At 42.7% G+C, this 26375-nt stretch overlaps 1 protein-coding gene across 1 annotated transcript in view; it reads right to left on the bottom strand.

The window, feature by feature from the left end:
- Nucleotides 1–7752: 7752 nt before the first annotated feature.
- The window catches only part of minar1 (membrane integral NOTCH2 associated receptor 1), a 56338-nt gene continuing 37715 nt past the window's right edge, over nt 7753–26375 (bottom strand). Inside the window, exons 3-4 of the mRNA XM_070910505.1 lie at nt 25604–25867; nt 7753–7950 (exon numbers count right to left, since the gene is read on the bottom strand). Coding sequence (XP_070766606.1) covers nt 7753–7950; nt 25604–25867 — 462 coding nt within the window. The remainder of the gene's footprint in view (nt 7951–25603; nt 25868–26375) is intronic.

The raw sequence follows: 26375 nt of genomic DNA, 5'->3' as shown, positions 1-26375 counted from the left end.
TTTACATTCTAGCACTAGCACTAACATGATATCTGCCCACCAGTATGGCAGGTGTGATGTCAACTGCAGAGCCTCAGTACTGCACTGATTTAGTGGTGGTGTTGTGTTGGATTGCTTTATTCATTCATGCATTTGTGTGGTTAATATAGATGATAAAATAACAACAAATTATAAAGAAATTAAAAACAGACTAAAGTTTTATTTGTCATAATTGATTATACTGGAAATTATGCTGAATAACATAAAAATGTGGAATCAATTACATTACTATATAAAGATAAGGATCTGTCAAATGAATGTGTTCTATGTTCTGTGTTGCTACTCAGTTATTGTTCCATACATCATCTATTGTGTAGTGAAACAGAAATGCATAAAAACCCAATTTTCATACTACAAAAGAGCCATAAGAATTATTGCCATATTGGATCATCAAGACCTAAACTAAAGCTCTGTTTATATATATATATATATATATATATATATATTATATATTAATTATAGCATATATAGACACAAAACTTTACAATAAGTATTCAAAACATGTTTGTTTGTGTGTTTGCAAAGAAAGACAGCATGTGTTATCTCAAATTAATGTGTATATTTAGTGTTCGGACAAATTAAAAAATTAAATGCATTTTACTAAAATGTGTGAATCTATGGCGCAAATGAAAATGCTTTGTGCATTTAATCAATTCAAATGATTTTTAAAATATAATGTAATAAACAAATATAAAATCATATCCCATCAAGCTACTATGTGTATTTATGGCTTCAGCTGAAAACGTTTCATTGCTATAATCTCTTTTTAGCCTGATAATCAGACAGAAATGGCATTTAATTTCACTTTATTATTCAGTGTGACATTGTGTTCATCTTTTGTGGTTGGAGGGGGGGGCTTATTTGTGAAAAATTTTCTATTACTCGGTTGGTTCAACGATCAACGATTGGTTGATTGTTTCTCCAACAGGCTGAAATAGCCATCAATGACAACAACACCAGACCAACTTGAATCACTGAACAAATCAGAGATATGGAGGGCAATCCAGTGGTCTAGAACCAGACTACTCTTGGAGTCCAATACAACAGCACTGCAAAATGACCACAGAGTTGAATAAACCCCTCATCATAAGATTCATAAAGGTGGGACTTGTAAAGCACAAACTAATGTTTACTGGGCTATATGAAGGATAAATTGTTGGTTTTCAGTGACGTGGAGTTTAAAGGATAAGGCTCATGACATGCTGTATCTTTCTTATTGTCAACAAATCTCACGTGCAAACCCAAACCAACAATAAATTGATCCAGGCCTGACTCCTCCCCTAATCAGGACCAAATTATATAAAGCACCTGTTGGCTTATGTTCACACTGTGAGCAGATCCGAGGATTGGGGAGGGGAGCCCACTGACGGAGCTCTGACACCAGAGGCGGGTTTTGGCAAGGACTGGATTGGGAATGGACAGGAGATGGCAGAGGGAAGTGACAGGTCTGGAAGTGAGATGGGAGGAATTGAAGCAGGTGGTGGCAGGGACTATGTTTGAAATATTGTAGAAGGACGGTCAGATAGTGAAAATAGACAAAAAAAACTGAAAAAAGTGAGGAATATAAAGTGATCATTAAACTTTCTCAAGATGGTACATCATTTAGTGAGTGGAACCCAATTCAGTGAACAAAGTCAGTAATGAAGTTGCTGGGTGAGGTTATACATTCCAAAATATTAAGGAATGGATCATTGATTTTCTGTAGCGATAGTGTGCAACAAGGGAGAGCCATATGACTGAACAAGAAGGACGGTAAGAAAGTGCAGTATTTACTGTTTGAAGCTAGAAAGTGGACCCGGGGAATAATTTTGGGAATACCTACAGTTGTGTCAGAAGACCAAATTAAAGAGAATGTGGCAAAGGTGCTGGAAGCAAAACTTCTAAAAACAAGAAATGGCGAGAAATGCGACAGCCTGTTCGTCATGATCAACTTTGATGAGCCTAGACTACCATGCAAAGTATATATAGGATACATGAGCTATGAGGTAAGGCCATATATTCCTCCACCACTGAGATGCTTCAAGTGCCAAAAATATGGCCACACAGCAGCAATCTGCAAAGGCAAGCTAAGATGTGGTAGGTGTGCAGGCGAACATGAGTATGGGAAATGCGACGAAGGAGCTAAGCTAAAGTGTTGCAACTGTGGAGGAGAACATAGCTCAGCCTATCAAGGGTGCAAAGTCAGCAAGAAAGCAGCAGAGGTGCAGCAAGTTAAAGTCTCCCAGGGGACTGCATATGCTGAGGCAACGAAGAAAGTGTCCAGGCAGGCAGATGCCCCTAAATCAGTGGATACAGAGAGCAACAACAGATCCTGTGAGGGATATGACAAGGTTGCTGTAAAGGAAGATATGCTAATTATGGTCAAAAGTTGCTCAGCACAAACGGACAGGAAGACTGAAAAGATTAAGATCATTGTGAAATCAGCCGAAAAATACCTTGGAATCAAAGGACGAAATTGTGAAGCAGTAGAATAACAATGGCAGTTGTTATACTACAGTGGAATGCAAGAAGCCTTATTGCCAAAGGACAAGAATTAAAAAAATGTGTTTCAAGTTTATCAGACAAGCCACATGTAATATGCATACAAGAGACATGGTTGAAGTCACAATGTTTTATATATATGGTTACACTGCAATCAGGAATGATAGGAAAACTGGGAAAGGTGAAGGGGTGGCAACATTTGTGAAGAATGGGAGGAGTTATCAGTTAATTGATAGAGGGAAAGAACAAGAATAAATTGTAATCAAAGTAAGGACAGAAAAGGACAACTTAGTGATAGTCATTTACTATAACCCTTGTAATAAATCGAGCTCTGACATATTGAACGCTGCAAGTGGGCCGACACAAGGGAAAATAGTATGGTGTGGGGATTTTAATGCACACAGTACTTTGTGGGGGAGTAATAATAATAATGGGTTTAGTGTCTATTAATGATGGAAATGGTATAAGATATAACACTACACAGAATACAGTAAGTGCAATTGATCTGACACTCACATCCACTGTAATTGCAGGTATTAGTACTTGTGGGGGTTTGAACTGGTCAACAATAGGCAGTGATCACTATCCAATAGTAACCAAGATTGGACCAGAGATACAAGATACAAGACGGGGGAGTGAGAACACCAAGATGGAAGTTGGGTAAAGCTGACTGGGAGGCATTCCAAGTGTTAAGTGAAGTTAGGTGTGCAGAGCTAATAGAAGAGAATATAACAGATGGGGAGGAAATTAATAAAAAGGTAGTTATAGCCATTATAGAGACAGCAGAAGAATCTACTCCAAAGAGTACAGGAGGCAAATGCAAAAGGAGTGTGCCATGGTGGAATGATAAAAGGAGAAATAGGGCATTTAGACAGCTAGTGGCTCACCAAATATTGGAAACATTGGTCCACTACAAAAGAGTACATGCAATACTTCGGTAAACGATTAGGTCAGCAAAACATACATACTGGAGGCAATACTGTAATAAAATTGAAAGCGAAATACAGCTGTCAGATGTATGGGGAATGATTAGGAAAATGATTGGCATAAAGAACAATATACCAGTACCAGTAACATAAATGCAATTAGTAATGTAGACAGAACTTCTAGCAAAGATATTTGTGAAGATCCACAGCTCAGCAGTTCTTACACAGAACCCAGGAATTACAGAAAGGAGGGCTACATCAGGAGAAGACCTAGATTTACCATTCAATCTATTTGAATTAAGGAGAGCCTTTTCAAATGCACGGCAAACCTCACCAGGGAAAGATGGTATCTGTTACAGCATGTTAGCTCATATGAAAGACAGCGCACTTGAAGGAGTACTAAGATTGTTTAACAAGATATTGGATACAGGCATAATCCCGTCGAAATGGAAGCAGTCAATTATAATACAAATACTAAAACCAGGTAAAGAGTCATCAAATCCATCAAACTATAGACCCATCGCTTTAACGTTAGGGAAAACCATGGAATGGATGGTAACAAAGACATTAACACACTTTCTAGAGAGTAATGACCTATTTTCTAACTTTCAAAGTAGATTACATAAAGGGAGAGGGACAATGGACTCTGTCTTATGTCTGGAATCAGAAATCAGGAAAGCTCAAACCACTAAAGAAATAGTGATGGCCATGTTTTTTGATATTGAAAAAGCATATGCTATGAAAAGAGGGACTCCTTATCAAACTTAATAAATTGGGTGTAAATGGTAAACTGTACAACTGGGTGTTAAATTTCTTGTTTGGGAGGACAATAGAAGTAAAAGTGGGTACAGAATATTCCAATGAGCATTCAGTAGAAAATGGAACCCCACAGAGCAGTGTGTGCGGTCCACTGTTATTTAATATAATGATTAATGGCATATTTGATCAGATTGAGCACAAAATCACTTTATGCTGATGACGGGGCGCTCTGGATCAGCGTGGGAAAAGTGGGCAAGTGGGATTTAAACTGTCAATTAAAAAGTCCCAAGTCATTTGCTTTGCAAAATGCCATAAATCAGTACCCATGAAATTATATGGACAAGTACTCGAACAGGTTAAGGTGGTTAGATTTCTTGGAGCTAGTGTCAACATATTGACAAAGTGAAAAATAAGTGCAAACAGGATATCAATATACTGCAGTGTCTCTCAGGGCGAGATTGGGGAGCAATCAGTATCTGCAATGCAAGTTGAAATGGGGGAGATGCCTCTATGAATTAGGAGGGTCAAGTTTATGTTGGCGTACTGGCTTTACAGCATTGAAAAACATGTAGGCATTGGGGGAATACGAAGCGGGGAGATGGTCATTACCCGTCTGAGAATAGGACATCCAGGTCTAAATGAAACACTCCATGGAATAGGTAACACCCTACTGGACTATGCATTCACTGTAATAAACCAGAAACTGTAGATGTACTGATAGATTGCGATAGGTATAATGAAGAAAGAAGGGAATTAATATCAGTACTAAATTATGGAAAACACAATATTACACTGGAGAATCTGCTAGGAAAGACATCATTAAAAATATGCCATCTTCTAATGAATTATTTAAGAGTAACAGGAACAATCGAGAGAATTTATTATTTTATTTTTCTCTATTTGTTTTGTTTTGTTTTCTGCCAATCTACTGCTCCACACTCCTGTCCAGTAGGTGACAGTGATGCACCTTTTCAGCTGGTTTGCCAACTCAAAGAAGAAGAAGAAGATTTTCTCTCTAGGTGCATCTCAAGTCTCACTTATGTCTTTTCTAAGCGAAGAGAGAAGAAACGAGGAAATGTGTTTTAAGAGTAAAGAGACGTCGTTTCCTCTGAAGCGTCATGTGAACCGACGTCCGTTTCTAATGACACCGGCACTTGAGCAAGACACTGAACCCTAAGTTGCTCCTGATGGAGGCCAGCACCTTGCATGGCAGCTCGGTTGCCATCAGTGTGTGAATGTCTGTGTGAATGGGTGAATGAGACCTGATCTGTAAAGCGCTTTGGGCACCGTTAAGGTTGAAAATATTACATAAGTGAAGACCATTTACCATATGTAGATTGCACCATTTTTGCTGTGAGGATTGCTTTGTTGCACCTGAGGTGAATTAGTGGTAGCTCCCCTGGGGACTCCTCAGTGTAGTTTGCCTCTCCACAAGTGGCCTTGCCTTCCAAAGTTTTGCTTAGTTCATGTTGGACAGCTACATTTATAATAAAGTATTAATTTTTATCCCCTTGTTGTTTTCATTAACTTTTCTTTGTCTATTAATAAACGTATGATTTTTGATTGACGTGATGACAACTCCTCTTCTCCACTAGGTGTCCTTGTGTCTTCTGTTGTTCTTTTATTTTGCAGGATCCAGGTCAGGGCAGAGAGTGGTCATGCACCACACCTGGGCCTGGTGTGGTTCTGTATAAAAACGCCATCACTTCCCCACGGAGCTCTCTCTTCCATGCTTACACTACTGATTTCCTCCTTTTTTTTCTATTTTGTCAGTACACTGTAAATAAACACGCCTGCTCACAGTTTGGTCTCCCTTCCTGGTCGCAGCCTAAGAGCTGGGCTGTGACATTCCTCTGTGCCATAGAGCTCCACTGTTAGGGTTTTACATCAGTGAGCCACACTGTTGTACTGGGTGACATGCTCCTCCATTACATGAACACACACTTTTGGGCTCATTTTCAGCCAATACCACATACACCATCTTGATGCTGCCGCAAATACTCACTAGATCATCAAATGTGTATTAATACACCACTGATAATAGTCCCCAACAAATGCATTATTTGTTTCTCTTTTATTTTTCTCTTTTATAACGTTTGCTAAAAACTACGGTGGCAAGCTGTTGCAGGAGATTACTGAGCCTTTTTAAAAAATGAAACTATATATTTGTGATTAAAGATTTAGAAGTCTTAAGCAGGAAGCATGGGCTTGGGGATAAGTCAGGGTAGGGAAGTCAGAGTGATGAAAGACGGACAAACACATCGTTGCGATTTGTTGACAGTAAGAAAAATATAGAATGACACCAGCCTTATCCTTTAATCTAATGTGCACTGGATTATATGTAAATTAAACTTAACTACTATTCTATACTGGGGCTAAATTAAGGGTTGCCAGGCAATGAAATGGGAATTAGTAATGAGTGGGCTAATTGGGCTGCAGGAGTGTTTATACTTTAAGGTATTTAAAGAGACAGTAGCAGTGAATGGATGGACAAACCCACTTTGAGAGGGATGTTGTTCTGTTTAGTTTGTGCTAGTGCAGTAAACTGGCCCAATGAATAGTGCTGAGCCTTTACAATTCTCCCAGGTGAGCCTCACTTGTCTACAGTGATGCAGAACTCCCAAGTATTCACTGGGAATTCACTTGCACAGAAAATAACACATTCACTGTTTCAGGTACAGGAGCAGGTATGTGCTATTGGCTGGTTATAATTCAGAAAAAGGAGGAGAGGGAAGCAACATTCAAGTTAGTTCTCAAGTCAATCCTTTCCAAGTAAGTCGGCTAACATGAATACATTCAGTTTGGTTGTGTATTCATACTGTGTCTGCAAGTATACCTCTATTTCAACTAAAGCACTTCAATATATTTCTAATTAGAAAAATGTGTTGCACAAATTTCATTACTTAAAATGCTTGCTGTTATTGAAGATAGATAATAAAAAAAGGTAAATTTCACATTCAACCAGATAATTCATCAAAAAATAACTTTGCTTAAAATACACTGTACAGTAATTGTACAAAAAATAAAAATATAATACGCTTGCTACAATATCAAATCCAATTTAGTTCAATTATCATCTGCACCAGTTGTTTAAGACAGACAATTAAACCAAGCTTCCAACTGTCCCGCACAGTTTATAACAATACAATAAACTACAACTGGTAAACCAGTAGATATACATATTTCAAATCCAATTTAGTTCAATTATCATCTGCATTAGTTGTTTAAGACAGACAATTAAACCAAGCTTCCAACTGTCCTGCACAGTTTATAACAATACAATCAACTACAACTGGTAAACCAGTAGATATACAGTATATATTATGCACTTGCTGAATTATTTTTTATTGTACAATAGCTGTTCTAATCATTTATATATTGAAAAGAAAGACCACCAGAAGTAAATACTGCAATAACTCCAACTGACATAGTCAAGTCCCAACATGTTCATATTGTGGGTAAATCTGCTGCACACTTATCGAGTTCACAAACCGAAAAGGACAGCAGTAAAAAATTCATCACGCAGGGCCACTCCATCCTGGTTCTCTCATGTTTTCATTGTGCAAATTGGAACTACGATGACCAGGATCACAGTGCATGTAGCAGCTGCAATCAGTGCTCCCATCTTACACACCTTAGCCCTCCTGAACTCTGCCTCTTTCTTCTTGAGCAGTGAGTCATAGCCTGGTGTGTAGACGTCCTCCATCCAGTACTCCAGGTTGTTTGGGTTTAGGGACTCCTGGATCTAATAAAATAAACAATAAGTAAGAAGATGCACAGGTCTGAGAAAAGTTTAAAAGCACAATTTATAAAAACTGATAGCTGGCTATTAAGAAATACAGTAACACATACACTCCTTGGTTTCATGATAGTGTTCAGCACTTGAAGACCTTTACCTGCGTTTTGACCACAGAAACCAGGATCAAAACATAAGAGCCAGGTGTTCTGGAGCACCTGAACGGCACCTTTCCCCATTGTACATAAATTCTCAAATAGTGCCCCTTTTTACTGTAAAGAGACTGTAGAGAGAACTACCTTTATTTGAAACATATTAGAGACAACACTTCCTCCATGTTCACCTCTTGTCTTTATAAATTCACTGTAATGTACATTTACAAAGCACTAATTCCATCAGTACAACAGCAGAGTCATGTCATACTCAATCTGCTTCCTCTCAAATTATTTCCAGACGTTTCCATGTCACTGTTTTTCAATCCCTGCTACCAGCAATGAAACTCAACACTTCCATTACAAATGTTTCACATTAAAAGCCTTGCAGCAGCTCAAAGGACATAACCCCTCCAGTTCCTGGTAGGCTTTACATTTGAAACATCAGCATGAAGTATTATGTTTCACTGACAGTTGCTTAACAGCACAAGAAAACACAGCAAAGTACAAGCAACTAGAATTAGTAAATGCAAACAATTTCTGTTAGAAAGAGAGAGTGAGAGCAGCAGATTGATGAGTATGACATGACTCTTGTTTTTCTGATGGACTTAGGGCAGTGGAAATATACATTATGCTGAATTTAACATGTGAGACATTAGTGTAAAGGTAATCCCAGCCTTTATTAGCAATCTGGCTTTATTTATATGTGCATCCATTATTTGAATACTGGCTTTATTTGAGAATTTCCAGTATCCATGGATTATACAAATATTGAGTGGTCACATGATTTCCAATAGCTAGTGTAGCATGGAAAGCAGGTCTTGTTGCTTTGAATTAGACCAAGCTTTTTATGTCTGACTGGATTCCAATAATATCTATGAATCATTTTATAATGTATACATTTGCTTTTACTATCCCTTGCTGGCCAAACCCACGTTATGGACGATATTCTCTCAGACCTTTTGTTCAGCTAAGTGTCCAGGTCCCTTTGCCATATCAGACTCACTTTTACCATACAGAGAATTTGCTGCCATTTTATATAAAGAGGCTGATTGTGATGTGGAAGCTTTAAAAACCTTTGCAATACACTTTCACCAAGAACTGTTTCTCTTGGACTAACGCCGAACTGTGAGACTTTTTTCTGTGTTTTCTCTGCTGTAATTAAGTGTAATATTTTATTTTTCTTCAGTGGGTTTGTGTTTGCATCTGTTTGGGCAGAGGTGTGGTGGTTGGGAGACTTATTAGGAGGACTCTAGATGACAGTTTTGTGAGTTGTTCACTTTATTAACTTTGTAAAACAACGCAATTCTTAATTATTTCTGCCTTGTTGTAAATTGACATTGACATGTTGTTTTGTGAAAAAAACAGAGGGATGGTTTTTAAAAAATAATGTGTTTACTCTTGGAGTCTTGCAGCTATTTTGCAGAAAGAGTTTCCTTTTTCTCACTCGCTCTCTTATCCCCTGCTGGAGCTGTCCATGGTTCGACTAGACTAGACTTAGACTTTATTTATTCTACAGCGGGGAAATTTACAAGTCACAGCAGAAAGGTGCAGAAACACACAGCAGACAAGCACTGTGTCAATAAAAAACCAGAAGTATGTTTTTTAAAAACAATATAAAAATAATAAATACATATAGAAAAAATATGGGGAACAAAAATATATATATATATATGTAACCACGCTCAGCTACACTTCGCTGTAACTGGCCGGTTCTATCAACCCCTCGACTCTGCGTTGTGTAAATAATGATGAACAGGAGGCTGGTTTCTCTTTTTGGGCTGCCGTTTAAGATCTGAACGGGAACAAAACATGTGCCGGTCAGTTTCTTAGTTGGCTCGATTCAGGCAGCTCACACACAGCACACGTGGGCATGTCTCTCACAACTGGCAATGCCTCTTAATAATACATAATACACAAATATGTACCTGAACGGGAACAAAACATGTACCGGTCAGTTTCTTAGTTGGCTCAATTCAGGCAGCTCACACACAGCACACTACAAAAGATCAGCAAATTATTTTAACATTGATGCTAGCTAGCTAACTTAACAAATGTGTTATACCATTAATTGTACATTTTTACCACTTAACCACAAGTACAGTAACCCATTTGTAACTCTTCTAATTAATGTTTCCGTAAACCACAGTGCATATATGTTCATATGGCGGACATATCGACATTAATACACTACATTTGCCTGCGGTGCTGTGCACAGCAACTTACCGCGGGCATGTCTCTCTCAACTGTCAATGCCTCTAAGGTGCCAGTGGCATTTACCACCCCTGAGAGAGGGCGCCCTTGAGCCAACAAATCTACATGAAATAGCAAGTCGGAATGAACGACCTGCGGTAGCACTCCTTCTTACACCGTGGGTGTAACAGTCTGCTGCTGCTGAAGGAGCTGCTCAGGGCTTCCACAGTCTTGTGCAGGGGGTGAGAGGTGTTGTCCATGATGGATGTCAGCTTGGCTAACATCCTCCTATCCCCCACCTCCTCAATGGAGTCCAGCAGACAGTCCAGAACATGCAGAGCCGTCTCGCCTAATCAGTCTGTTGAGCCTCCTCCTATCCCTGTCCGTGCTGCCCCCCCCAGCAAACCACAGCATAGAAGATAGCCGAAGCTACCACAGTGTCATAAAAAGTCCGGAGCAGTTTCCTGCACACACCAAAGGACCTCGTCATCCTGGAATCAGGGTAGATGACGCTGTCAAGAAAAACTGGAGGGGGTCCAACGTTGTGCTCACCAGGGGTCGCAGGTGTTTGAGGATGATCCTCTCCATGGTCTTCATAGGTGAGAGGTCAGGGCGACAGGCCTGTAGTGGTTGAGTTCCTTGGGGTGCGCCGTTTTTGGTACTGGGACCACGCAGGAAGTCTTCCACAGGGCCGGGACTTTTTCCAGACTGAGGCCCATGTTGAACATGTGCATGACCACCCCACAGAGCTGGTCTGCACAATCCTTGAGCAGTCTGGGGCTGATTCCGTCCGGCCCCGAGGCCTTTCTTACCTTGATGGATCTCAGCTCCCTTCTCACCTGGTCAACTGTTGAGGAGAGGGGGGTGGGGGGTGACAGGGGGGGTGGGGTGGGGTGGGGTCAGGGGAGTTGTGGACTGGTGACAGTCTGGTGTTGATAAGGAAGGGGACGAGCAGGGGGGTGGAGTGGAGGGCAGCTCGGGGAGGTGTGAAGAGGGGGCAGGATAGGTGGGGGGGGGGACTGGGCAGAATCGAATCTGTTGAAAAACATGTTCAGTTGGTTAGCCAAGTCCCTGTCTCCACTGTCCTGGTGTCTCCCCTCACCTTTTCCATGTCCAGAGATCTTCTTAAGTCCTCTCCAGACATCCCTGGTTTTATTTTGCCCCAGATGTTCCTCCAGTTTCCTCCTGTAGCTCTCCTTGCCCTTCCTTATTTGTTGCTGGAGCTGCTAGGGATGCTCTGCGGCTGCTCTTTGTCCCCCGACCTAAAGGCCCTCTTCTTTTCATTCAGCAGGGCCTTCATGTCAGGGGTCACCCAGGGTTTGTTGTTGGGAAAACACTGTACCTTCTTGGAAGGCACCGTATTCTCCACACAGAAGTTGATATAGTCCGTAATGCAGTGGGTCAACTGTCAATGTCCTCCCCATGAGGGCTGCAGAGTGCTTGTGTAACGGATATAAGAATATACAGTATGTAATGTGAGCATTGAAAGAGATGTAAAGAAAAAAAGGACACTGGAGTTATTTTAATATCTTGAATAGGTTTATTTAGTACATACCTTTTGTTTTGTAATTCTCCAAATTAAGGTCAGTTTACTGGTAATCCATTGCTCTAGAGTGGAGTCAGGATTTGATTAATCTGGTCGAATACCAACAGCTAGCAGCTCAGTGTCTCTGGTGCAGCGCTGCTCCTTGACGCTGATGTGTCCCGGGTTGCACCATCTCTCATTCACTAACATTGCAATACCCCCCCCCCCTTCTTCTTACCGCTCTCCGCAGCTTTCCTGTCGGCCCGAATACGATGAAAGCCATCCAGGGTTGTGTTTGAGTCCACGGAAAGTTCATTCAGCCACGTCTCGGTGAAGCACATGAGACTACACTCACGATACTCCCTCTGAAGCCGGGTTAGCGCCATTAGCTCGTCCAGCTTGTTGGGGGCCAATCTTACGTTTATCTCCGCGGGGATGTCTGGTCTCTCAGCGCTGAGAAGCGGTGTGCGGCTCAGGGCTAACAGCTGATCCAGAGTATAAACAATGGATCCGTGAATGAATGAGTTTCCCGAGGCTGAGTCCAAAAGTCCGAAAAACAGCAAGAGGCAAACTACTAATGTCACCAGATGACCATCCATAGTTGCGTACTTGCTGAGGGGTCCATGTATATAAAAATTATTTTAAAAAGTAAACAAAAAAACACACTTAAGAGACTAAAACAGATCGAAAGTTACGGAGCTGCTGTAACAGGCTGCCACCAGTGTGGCGCCATTTTCCAAATTACAGGTTTTCTGATAGGTTTTTGGAACTGTATTAGCATGTTTCCATTAAATTGTCAAGCAAATTTTAACTTTTGAAATGTTGCAAAAAGGAAATGCAAAATTAGGCATTTCCATCAACTGGTTTGGAGCAAATAAACTAGGCTCGTTGCAAGGCGTAGACAAAAACAAATGAATGCGGAATGGTACAGCAGAATCAGCCTATCAGTCATGTGAGCAAAATGTTCGCGACTTTAGAACTTATTCGGCAAAGCCGTTTCCATATCCAAGTAATAAAAATAAAAATACCTTTATGGAAATATGGAAGTGCAGTATCACCTCCAAAACACTGCTATTTGCTGTTGTTTTGTGCCTGTCTTAGCCTCCTTTCTGATGAAGTCTTTCATTGAGTGCAAAACAAGCTCAATGGAATTCAAATACAGTGACTCTGGTGGAGTCCAGTTGATTCTCTCCGATGCAATGCAAGCTGCAGCAGCAATGTGCTTTGGATCATTGTCCTGGAAGAAGCGAAGATCCGAACCAAAATGTCCCATGATGTATGGTGTGGCAACTTCTTTGATAATATTGTTCTCAAAATAGTGATTCCCACCATGTCGTGAAATCATTCCCCAGACATAGAGCTTTAAGGGATGTTTTTACTGTATGTAATGCAATATCACATGTGAAATGCTGAAGTTGAGAATTAACTTTCTGGAATGCACACAACAAAAGATAGATGATTCATCCCAGGGCCCACAGGATTAAATGACTACAGACCCGTCGCCCTGACCTCTGTGGTCATGAAATCATTTGAACGCCTGGTCCTGTCCCACCTCAAATCCATCACAGACTCTCTGCTGGACCCCCTGCAGTTCGCCTACAGAGCCAACAGGTCTGTAGACGACGCCGTCAACCTGGCTCTACACTTCATCCTCCAGCACCTGGACTCCGCAGGATCCTATGCCAGGATCCTGTTTGTGGACTTCAGCTCTGCCTTCAACACCATCGTCCCGGCTCTTCTTCAGGACAAGCTCTCCCAGCTGAACGTGCCTGATCCCACCTGCAGGTGGATCACAGATTTCCTGTCTGACAGGAAGCAGCACGTGAAGCTGGGGAAACACGTCTCAGACTCGCGGACGATCAGCACCGGCTCCCCTCAAGGCTGCGTTCTTTCTCCTCTACTCTTCTCCCTGTACACCAACAGCTGCACCTCCAGTCACCAGTCCGTCAAGCTCCTGAAGTTCGCAGACGACACCACCCTCATCGGACTCATCTCTGGAGAGGATGAGTCTGCCTACAGGTGGGAGATTGACCACCTGGTGACCTGGTGCAACAGCAACAACCTGGAGCTTAACGCTTCAAAGACAGTGGAGATGGTTGTTGACTTTAGGAAGAGCGCAGCCCCACCCGCCCCCATCACCCTGTGTGACTCTCCAGTGGACACTGTGGAGTCCTTCCGTTTCCTGGGCTCCATCATCAGCCAGGACCTCCGGTTCAGCTCCCTCATCAAGAAAGCCCAACAGAGGATGTACTTCCTGAGGCAGCTGAGGAAGTTTAACCTGCCACAAAAAATGCTGGTTCACTTCTACACTGCCATCATAGAGTCCATCCTCACCTCCTCCATCACCGTCTGGTACGCTGCTGCCTCCACCAAGGACAGACGCAGACTGCAGCGTATCATCCGCTCTGCAGAGAGGGTGATCGGCTGCAACCTCCCATCTTTTCAGGACCTGTACTCCTCCAGGACCCTGAGGAGAGGAGAGCAGGGAAGATCGCTGCCGACCCCTCCCACCCCGGACACCATCTGTTCGACCCCCTCCCCTCAGGACCAAAACCTCCCGCCACAAAAACAGTTTCTTCCCCTCTGCAGTCAACCTGACAAACTCTCACTGACCCCCCCCCCCCCAGAACACAAACACAAGCTATACATTATATTAACGTACATCACCCCTGTCCCCACTGCGTTACATTAACGCACTCACCCCCCTACTGGACACTTTATCTGGACACTTAACTTTATTCTGGTCACTGCACTGTTGTTATTTATCTTATCTTATTTTTATTTTTATTCTTATTCTTATATTAGCTTTTATATTCTACTTATTTGTTATCAAAACAATAGCACCTTCAGACCACAGCAAATTCCTTGTAATGTATGTTACTTGGCAATAAACAGTTTCTGATTCTGATTCTGATTCTGAAGGAGTTCGAGTCTCTCAGGGTCATGTTCATGAGTGAGGGTAAGAGGGAGCATAACACAGATAGGGGGATTGATGAAGTGTTAACTGTAATATGGGCATTAAACTGGAGATGGTATGGCATAGTTAAGAAATTAATCATCAAGATAACTACACTGGTAGCACAGAGTCGTCACTCATGACAATACCACACTTTTTAAGTGCTGCTCTTGGTTGAAAGCTGCACTTAAACTTTATTTGGTTCAAAGTTTCCTTCCACAATACAAAACGTGGGCTGACAGGATTAATCGCACCATGACGTTTTGTGTGATTCTCTTATGTGTGGGTATGCAATTTTGAATTCCATGCAGGAAAAGCAAGCTCCACCAGTAACACTTCTCTATAGAGACAGTTACAGAATGCAATACATTCAATGTATATTCCTGAAAAATTGATGGCCATAAATATAATCAAATTAGGGTTTAACATACGGACAATCTTAAGGATTATAAATTCAACAACCTTAATGTGCTGTCTGCTATTAACTGCCTCATCCTCCAGGCATACAGATGAATAGTCTTCTCTTGTATTTGTGTCCTTTTGGAAGGCGCTTGATGTGGAAAATCCCCAACCACTCCTACCTGCCTCCCTCTTCCTGGATGGGCGGAGCCCAGAGTCTATATATAGCAGCCAGCTCACATGTGGCATCCTTTTCTCTGGAGAACAAAGGAGCATGTGGATGCTTCATCCTTCAATCGAACTGTTTGAACTGAGTATATGAAATACAAATCAGCTCAAACTGCCTTACAATAAAAGATTCAAATGGAACCTCCTGCATGTGCTCATCTGTCCTAACTGACACACCATTGAGTTGATAAAGTCCTTAAACCAGAGTCTCCTAAATATTCTTCACTTGACATCTTCTCTTGTATATTGATGGAAAAAGATCTGAGAAAGCACAAAACAAATTTGAGCACTACTCAGTCTGCAAGTCAACCTTTGAGAGCGCATTGGCACAGATTTGTAAGAGCAGAATTAGATTTCAGCGGGAGGGAGGGCAGAATCGTGAGCGTAACAGATGATTTGAGCATGCTAGAGGAATCATGTAACTATATTTGAGGTAGCAATAGTGATTGTCGCATTCATAATGATCAAAGCTACTCGAACTAACTTTTGAATGTCTGAATCCCCAGAGCATAAACTCAAACTGAGAGTCACCTGTTCAATTTGACCAGGAAGTGAAGGGTCATCCTGTTAGACCCTTTGAGTGAAATGTCTCAACAATATTGGAATTTCCCCCCTCAGGATAAATTGTAAACACTTTGGTGATCCCTTAACTTTTCATGTAGCTTAAAATTTTAATTTTAATATGTCCAATACTTTGTTGTGACTGAACACATGCAAACTACTGACATTCCCATCAGCCTAAGCAGTATTTTGTGTTTACTACTAATAAGCAAATGTGAGCATGCTAACATGCTAAACTAAGATTGTTAGCACAGACATTACCATAACATCATTGTGAGCATGTTAGCATGCAGACATTAGCAATTAGCTCCACCACAATCCTGCAGTGCTCCGAATTTGCCCCAACTTCATCTAAGTATAACCCTTCTCTTCATTCCAGTCTATCTGACATCACCATCCATACTGCCGACTCTCTCATATTCACACTCCGGGAAAGTAAAACTGACCAGCTCATTCCCCATCTACATTTTCCATCTAGGCTCCTCCCTAGGTTCATCACTTCCTCACATCCATTCACCCATCCTCAACATCCTACCTTATTTAATTAAACCTTTAAAATGACACTGTTATGATGTGGTCCTTGCTAGTGAAATGAAGTTAACTAGTTAACTTCGGTTCAGGAGCAGTGCCACCCCTCAACTACACCTCTAATCACGTCAAGCCTACTTATACCTGGTCAACCCATCCTGTCTACTTTGCCTCAGTTTTTTCGACCCTCCCTCCCTTTCCTCCCCCTTATCCATTTACCTCTCTACCCCTTCCCTCCCTCTGCCCATCCCTTTTCACAGCTTTACTCCAGAATTTCGACGGCCTCCAATACATCAATCCCAAAAAACTCCCTCCCCACATTCATCGCCTTCACCCATCCTCATCCTGTACTACCTTATTTCATTACCTTTAAAATCACACTGTTCTGGCGCGGTCCTTGCTAGTGAAACTAGTTTTTAATTGTCCCATTCATTACCAGAACATATGAAAAAAAGTAAATAAAACTGTTGGTTATCATCATGAAACCATAAATGTCTATAAATGGCTGTTAGTCAGTGGTATAGATAAACATAACTAAAATGTTTAACACAGTCTGATTTTACAGTCAGTCAGACGACAGATTTAACTGGAACTCATTACAACGATACTCAACACTCATTCCACATAATTAGTCTCATGACCAGAGAAGCCACTAGCTTACAATAATGGTCATAGTGAGTTGTGAATTGCTTCACTGTTTGAACTTTGAGGTAGAGGAGTACATTTGAGCAGCAAATAGTGTCTTTAGAACTTGCCTAGTTTTGTGCGAGTGCTATTTTTAGTATCCTGCAATTTGACTTTTCAGCCAACTACCCAGCCTCTCTCTCTCCCTCTTTCTCCTCTCTGTTTCTACTGTCTCTCACTCTTTCTGTCTTTCTTCTGATTGTCAGTTGGCATCTCTTATTATATGCTAAGAGTGTTTGAGTGGACTTGCCATATGGCAGTCATTTTCTTCAAGCAAAAATTCCACAGATCGTCTAGTAATGTTAGATACATTCAGCAGTTACTGTATGCACGATGCATTTCAGGAGTTGTTTTGTAAAAGAAGCATTTCATTCAGTAGTAATTCCCAGAGTGTGCTCAACTACAGTAAGTACATTAGGTCAAAGGTCTTTGTAAACTGTGATCATGTTAAAGTTACAGTAGGCAATATTATTCGATTATAATTTTGGTTGAAATAACTAATTTTGACCATTGCAAGTCACGAACAAAATTGAATTGAAGGTTTGTGTGTCTGTGAGCACCTGCCCCTTTGTATTTAGTTTTTTAAAAAACTGGACCCAGTCCGAATCAAACTCAAACTAAACTCAAACTTCTAAACTAATCAGGGTTAGGTAGCACGTAACTAGCCAATCAAATCGATTCTGTACAAACAAGGGGTTCTACGTGCTTCCTCTCTTCCAACCGTTATGATTCAAACTCCAATCCAGAAGGTTGCGGTAATGCACCTATAAGCTGTTTGGCAACCACCATTAAAAAACAAAAGAAGTAGAAGAAGCTTCCTGTCTGCTAGGCTCAGAGGTGCTAACAGCGCTTGGCACTGTTGTTTCTTACCTCTGAGTCAGACACAATTAGCCATGTAGAATAGACGTTAGTTTCCTAATTAGTTACAATGGTTACAATGGTTGACATCCTCGATGTTCAGCTTCAAGCCCAGCAAAATGTGCATGAACGTTTGGGGGGCTAAACTTTCTGCCTCTCTCTGTTGTCTCATGTCACTCCACTAAGCCCCTCCAACCAAATCAATCAAACTTTGGCGCCAGAGCAAGAGGGGTAGCCATTATTATTAAGAAAAACGTGTCATTTGATCACGTACAGTCAAGAATCCAGTATACTTGAATCAGAATAGCTCCACACTGAACTCTGTGCCCTTTAAGATTACCATGGACAAGTTTACTTACCTGGGGGTGACTGTTACCAGAAAACCTGAACTGTTACTTGAGGAGAACTGGAAACTAAAAATAATCCAGTTGAAGCAGAATGTAGATTTCTGGAAAACTCTGCTACTGTCACTGGTTGGGAGAGTAAATGCTATTAAGATGGTGGTTCTCCCACGCTTTTTATATTTGCTCTTCCAGTCAATCCCATTATGCATACCACAAAGCTATTTTAAGACTCTATTATAATCCCCTTTATCTGGCAGGGTAAAGCTGTTTGTATAGGCAAGAAACATTTGTGTAAAACTAAGAAGGAGGGTGGCTTTGGCCTCCCAAACTTTAGATGTTACTACTGGGCTGCACATTTAAACACTGTGGAACTCTGGAGAAATTGTAACTTCACTGAGGGCATGAAGGAGGACACCCCAGCCTGGCTTTCTATAGAACGAGCAGTCAGTTGCAGGACTTCTCCCCCAGCCCTTCTGAACAGCCCCATTAAGACTAACAAATCTTAATATGGAGGGAACTTTCTGGTACACAGCTCCTTGAAAATATGGAACTAGGTTAAAACATACTTGAAAGCCCCCAGATTTAGCACGCATGCGTCGACGTGCATGCAGCCTGTTACAGTTGCTCCTGTTTGTTTTCTTCTTTTTCTTACTTTTTCTCCTTTATTTCTTTACTTAACTCAGAACTTTTTTAACTACTGACTTTTGAAGTTGTGCCCTCAAACATGCTGGTGGAGAGAGTTCTGGTACTTTTTTTCACTCTGGAATTACTTTCATTCAAACATCGGACAGTCGCGCAGCAACTTCTGGGCCGCTTTGTTTACTCCGGAGATCAGCTGATCGCTCTGAAGCCGGCCGGCTTGGAGACCAGATCATCGGAGATCCCCGCTGAAATCTGGAGAAAAACATGCAGAGGATGCAGAGGGGGAACGAAGCGACGAGGGAAGAGAGTTGGGTCGAGGCAACAGAGGCTTATGGAGAAAAGGAGATATAAGCCGTGTCTCCCCTCTCTCGTCATGGGCAAAGTGAGATCACTGGCAAACAAGATGGACGAGCTGACGGCGCTGGCCAGGAGTCAGAGGGAGTACCGGGAGTGTGGTTTAATGTGCTTTATGGAGACAAGGCTGCACCAGGACATTCCCGACGAAAACGTTTCCATCAGCGGCTTTCAGACCGTCCGGGCCTACAGGGATTGCACCGGGAGTGGTAAGCGCAAAGGAGGGGGGCTTGCCGTTCTCGTTAACAACCGGTGGTGCAATCCTTCCCACATCATCATCAAGGATCGTGTCTGTTGCCCGGACATTGAACTGTTGGCTGTTGGACTCAGGCCGTATTATTTGCCCAGGGAGTTCTCACATGCCATTGTTGTGACTGTTTACATCCCCCCCTCTGCCAACCCGAAGTCGGCGTGTGACGTCATTCACTCCGCCATAGCCCGTTTACAGACTCAACACCAGAATGCACTCATTGCTATTTTGGGTGACTTCAACCACGTCACCATGGCTAGGACACTTCCCACCTTCACACAGTATGTGAGCTGTCCCACTAGAGAGGAGAGGACCCTGGACTTGCTGTATGCTAACGTTAAGGATGCATACAGCTCCTCTCCCCTCCCCCCTCTGGGTAGGTCAGACCACAACCTAGTGCACCTCAACCCCTGTTATGTGCCTCTAGTCAAGAGCCAGCCTGCAACCACGAGGACAGTGAGGAGATGGTCAGAGGAGGCTTATGAGACACTTCAGGGATGTTTTGAGGTGACTGACTGGCAGGCGCTCTGTGAGCCGCATGGAGAGGACATTGATGGGCTCACAGAGTGCATCACGGATTACATCAACTTCTGTGTGGACTCCACTGTCCCAGCAAGGACTGTCCATTGTTATTCTAACAACAAGCTCCAGTAGAACAACACCAGAGAGGTCTGGAGTGGAATGAGGACCATCACGGGTTACAGGCCGACCAACAACAGAGGAGCTGAAGGCAGTGTGGACCGGGCCAACGAACTGAATGAATGAATGTTTTTCAACAGATTTGACTCTGTGGGCCCTGCTCAACCCCCCCATGACTCTTCTGCTGTCTGCCTCCAACCTTCACCTATTCCACTCCCCCCTCCCCCTCCTGCTCCTCACAGCCCCCCACCCCCCTGTGAGAGCTTTCCTTACACCTCGTTCACCAGTCCCCAGGCTGACGGCACTCTTCAACCTGACGACACCACCCCTCCCCCACCGGTCATCTCTACAGTGTGCTTCACTGCCGACCATGTTAGAAGACAGCTGATGAGACTCCAATCAGAAGGCTGCAGGCCCTGATGGTGTCAGCCCCAGGGTGCTTAAAGCCTGTGCCCCCCAGCTATGTGGAGTACTTCACCAAGTCTTCAACATGAGCCTGAGTCTTCAGAGGGTCCCCGTGCTGTGGAAGACATCCTGCCTCGTTCCTGTGCCGAAGACCCAGTGGCTCCAAGGACTACAGACCCGTAGCACTGACCTCCCACATCATGAAGACCCTGGAGAGACTCGTCCTGGGGCAGCTCCGGCCCTTGGTCAAGCCACACTTGGACCCCCTTCAGTTCGCCTACCAGCCCCGACTTGGAGTGGAGGATGCCATCATCTACCTGCTCAACCGCGTCTACGCCCACCTGGATAAGCCGGCGAGCGCTGTGAGAGTCATGTTCTTTGACTTCTCCAGTGCGTTCAACACCATCCGTCCGGCTCTACTGGGTGAGAAGCTGACGGAGATGCAGGTGGATGCCCCCCTCGTGTCCTGGATTGTCAACTACCTGACTGGCAGACCACAGTATGTGCGCTTACATCAGACAGAGTGGTCAGCCACACCGGGGCCCCGCAGGGGACTGTCCTCTCTCCCTTCCTCTTCACCGTCTACACCACGGACTTCAGCTACTGCACAGAGACCTGCCATCTTCAGAAGTTTTCTGACAACTCAGCAATAGTTGGATGTATCAGCAAAGGTGATGAGGAGGAGTAAAGGGCTGCTGTGGACAACTTTGTCGCATGGTGCGAGCAGAACCACCTGCAGCTCAACGTGACAAAGACAAAGGAACTGACTGTGGATCTGAGGAGGACCAAGGCGCCGATGACCCCTGTTTCCATCCAGGGGGTCAGTGTGGACATTATAGAGGATTACAAGTACCTGGGAGTTCACATAGACAATAAACTGGACTGGGTAAAGAACACTAATGCCCTCTACAAGAAGGGCCAGAGCCGTCTCTATTTTCTGAGGCGGCTGAGGTCCTTCAACATCTGCCGGACTATGCTGAGGATGTTTTATGAGTCTGTGGTGGCCAGTGCTATCCTCTATGCTGTTGCATGCTGGGGCAGCAGGCTGAGGGTGGCGGACTCCAACAGACTAAACAAACTGATCCGCAAGGCCAGTGACGTTGTGGGGGTGGAGTCGGACTCTCTGACGGTGGTGTCAGAGAGGAGGATGCTGTCTAAGCTGCGGGGCATCTTGGACAATGTTTCACATCCTCTCCATGACGTACTGGTCGGACACAAGAGCACCTTCAGTGGGAGACTCATTCCTCCCAAATGTACAACAGAGCGCCACAGGAAATCATTCCTGCCTGTGGCCATCAAACTGTTCAACTCCTCCCTCTGAGTGTCAGACTGGAAATCTGTATCTACTTCACCTGTTCATATACTACCTCACTATTTATTCTTAAATGTTTAAGTGCAATAGATATATAGTCATACACTTCAGTGCAACACATACATACATATACATTGTTATTGTATATTTTTTGTTTTACCTCATTGTTCACTTAAATACTGTAAATGTGTATATTTTTTATTTTTTTTATTTTCTATCTCTTATTTTTATATTTGTACATACTTTTAGTTCTAAATTATGCTACTTTACTCTTGAATGGGAGCACCGGTACTGTACAATTTCCCCCCAGGGATCAATAAAGTATTTCCGATTCTGATTCTGATATGTTCACAGACAGCCCAATCTGAGACACTTTTAAACCATCCAGTGTGGATTCTGTGTTTGCTCGCTGGAAAGAAAAAGGGGTGGTGTGTTTGGAAGACGTCTTTATGTTTGGAGATGTCTTTTGAGCAATTAAGGAAAAAATATGATGTCTCGACCTCACACTTTTTCTGATATCTACCAGTGGCATGTGGTCCATTAAGGGCGTCCTGCAATTCCAATTGTGAAATACATATTTTAATAAAAACTTTTAATGTTATTGTTGTGTTGTGTGTGTGTGTATATACATTTAAGTTGTTACTCACATAAATCATACATTATAACAGAAATGTGCGATGACTAATAAAAAAGTGCTGCCTACAGTCTGTGTTTGTGTGTCGAAGGGCGCACTTATCTCAGCCCGACTGTGGTATGTGTGTAATATGTTCGGCTTTCCCTGGTGGCCCCTGATTGGTTGACATGGCTGCAGAAAGTAACTGGATCTGGGGTGGAACATTTTCCGGCCAAGAAATGTTGCCAAATTGGGCGATTTTCCGCCCATTTAGGTAGCTGTAGGATGGTTTCATGTCAATAAAAGTTAATTAGCTTTGGTGGGTTGACAAAAATTTAGCCTGATTTGTCATGGTGCAGATGTTTTTCTTATTTTTTCAATACTGATATTATTTTCTGGCTAATAATTACGTTTTTGAACCAACCTCGCAACACTGCCCAAGTAGCAAGAAGAAGTACTGAAACGGAGCAGAGGAGATCGACAGACAGACAGAACACGTCGCGTAGTTTGGTTTCTCTACGGCGGCCTGCTCGCGCAAGCATAAACAAAGCCTTAGCTAGCCTGCTTGCTTTTTGTGATTGAAAATTGTCTCCGACACAGACAACAGAGGACAGTAAATTACACCAAAACGCTCGTGGAGACTCTCAGCATAGTTTTTTTTACGTGACAGTATGGCGGATAGCATGCCAAGATTTAGTAGCCCCATCTAGTGGAAAGGTCATGCTACGCCACTGATATCTACAAATCAGGAACTTTATAAAGTCTCACATATTTACATTTGCAGACATACCACATCATCCTCCACTTGAAATGATAATTAATGTTAGACCAGGATGTAGAAGAGTGGTGTCAATCTTATACAAGACACGTATTAGCCAGGAAGTTGTCTGCACAGAAAGGGCTAGAACTGAGCGGGAGACAGAATTGGGGGTACCCCTCAGCAAGGAATTCTGGGAAACCTGTCTTGTGAATATTCACCAATGCTCAGTAAATGCTAGACATAATCTGATACAATTTAAAGTAATGAAAGTAAACAAGATGTATCCCAGCGTGTCAGCATTGTGTAACAAATGTAAGAATCAAGCTGGCACCCTTACACACCAATTCTGGTCATGCCCCGGCCTCTACTTATTCTGGACTATATTTGATTTCTACTCAAAGCATTTGACAAGCAATGGGAACCCGACCCCCTTCTGGGGTCTACATGTGGCACTGCTTTGAACTCTGGCAGTGACAAATGGCTGATGCATCTGGGTACTGTGTTGGCTAAAAAACTTATTTTGCAATTATGGAAGTCTGATGCTGTGCGTTCAATTGAGATGTGGCTGCGAGAGCTGGGCGAGAGCCTCCATTTGGAGAAACTTAGAATCAAGTTTACAGGAAGGAGGAGAGTATTCGATAAGGTATGGGGACCAATGTTGAGACATTTAAGGGGTCTGAGAGAGGATGAAGGAGTGGGATAAAGGATTGACAATGTTCACCCTGTAACAGTGATAGCTGTATATACTGTAGGTTTATATGTTTTTTGTATTTTTTTTCTTGTTCTGCTCTCTTGGTTTGATCTCTTGTGTCCTAACATTAGTCTTGCTCTTTAACCACCTCGGCCACTAGCAGTACAATGAGTCAAAGGCAGCTGGCCATGTTGTTGTTTGATCACTTTTCAGAGACACAAAGATTTGAGTCCTTAAGACTATAAGGGCATGCCCAGTTGTTGTTGGCATCTGACTTTACTTAAACTAGGAATTCATTTTTACACAGAATGAGGTAGGGGGATATTGTCCCCCATCACTTCCATTGGAAGCATGGATCTTTTAATGGCCAGTGTGAACATGATGAATGATTACAGGAAGCAAAATCTTTTAATGTTCATATGGGCAGGTGAGTACTGTTTCAAGACAAACTTGATGTGAACATATCCTTTTAGTCTGACTTGACTCCAAGTCTCAAGTCTTCATCTGGTATTAACCTGTGATCTATATGTGGATATTATCTGGACAATGACATCTCATAGGCATTTGCATTTACACCTTTTTTGGACATCTCATCTCAGGTTAGGTTCACTACCCAAAAGAACAGGTTTTGCTTGTTGTAACCATTCCTCCTGTTCATATTGGACATTAAAAGATCTCTATTTTTTTTTACTATCCTTCCACTGCGGCTCAATAAGAAAACACTGGCCAGGGAAACACAAAGACATAATTTTGCACTAAAAAGACTAACTTTGGAAGATACCCACTTGATTTGACTTATTAAGACTACTGAAGAGTCATATGAGCTTCATATATATATATATATATAATACATTTTTTCACAAAACGAGGACTGCAGATTTAGTCACTTACATTGAAAGCACATTAAGAAGGGATCTTTTAATGGCTAGTATGAAAGGAATGATTAGAGCGAAACCTGTTTGAATGTTTTTATGGACACCTACCTATTGTTTTAAGACAGACTCTGTGAACCTATCCTTTAAGTGGTCATGACCACAGCCCCGCTCAGGTATCACCTTTAAAGAGTCTGATCAGAGCATGAGAGCATCTCTGTTGAATGCAGGTAAGTTTCATTACATCTTTGATGAGACCTCATCAGGGTTCTCATGAAGGCTCACAGATGCCTCTAATAATTGGCCCCATTAAGAGAACAGAAGGCAATAAGAAAGCACCATAACAGTCACAGGTAAATGGTGTTTAAAATACCTACAAAGTTACAGGGCAGCTAGCTATGTGTAGTTCACTTCTCTACATCCCTCCTGTGATTGTGCTGGGAGTCGGAGTCCAGTAGCGGCATGGTGGCGCAGTGGTTAGCACTGTCACACGGGTTCGATCCCTGTCATGTCGAAGTGTCCTTGAGCAAGACACTGAACCCTAAGTTGCTCCTGATGGAGACCAGCACCTTGCATGGCAGCTCGGTCGCCATCGGTGTGTGAATGTGTGAATGAGACTTAGCTGTAAAGCGCTTTGGGAACCGTGAAGGTTGAAAAGCGCTATATAAGTGAGATCATTTACCATTTACCATTTACCTGCAGGTCCAGAGCTGTGAGCTGCTTTCCCTTCTCTCCTGAGTTGCGTTTATATTCCTGGATGGTCCAGGACGGCTGACTGTGCTTGCCATCTGACAAGCTGGTGAGCCTCAGGTCGGTGTACAGGGGGCTACCTTTCACATGGGCCTTAACGGGAGGGGTGAAGGGATGTGGTGAGAAAACCTGTTCGATCAGGTAGGACTCCTTTGGTGGTTTAGGGGGGCGGTGGGCCTGGGGAAGCTTGCATTGACGCTCTCGCTCTGTCTGGAAATGGAGAGAAGATTAGAGAACAGAAAGGTCATCAGGGAGATTTCCACCAGTGCACCTCTTCAAAGTTGTGAGCTCCTGCTTTAGAGGGCCTTTCTCTGAGCATTTAGAGACGTTTTAAACTTCACATCTCGGTCAGTATAACAGGTAATCTGTAGGGCAAGAAGCACAAGATGTATTACAGAGCAGAGGTTTATTGTAAATGTTTTAATATCTTTAGACCGATGATGTACTGTAAATGCCTGGAAAGTATATATTTACGCATTTGAAGATACATCAGGTTATGACTTGAAGTCCAACTGAAATTAAATTTGGGGGGTGGGGGGTTATGACCCTGAGAAAAAGTGTTTGATGTGAAATCGGTCAATCAGAGGCTTAGGGCTAAGGCTTATTATAATCTAAAAGGGAAAATTTTACAACATTTGACCATCCTGTATTCATTTTGACTTTCACAAAACCAAAAGTTCTGTATATGTGTAAGTGTAGTGTGTGTGTATATACATAT

The sequence above is a fragment of the Enoplosus armatus genome, chromosome 1 (genome assembly GCF_043641665.1).
Source record: "Enoplosus armatus isolate fEnoArm2 chromosome 1, fEnoArm2.hap1, whole genome shotgun sequence".
Lineage (NCBI taxonomy): Eukaryota > Metazoa > Chordata > Actinopteri > Centrarchiformes > Enoplosidae > Enoplosus > Enoplosus armatus.
This window is presented reverse-complemented; position numbering and strand designations above follow the sequence as displayed.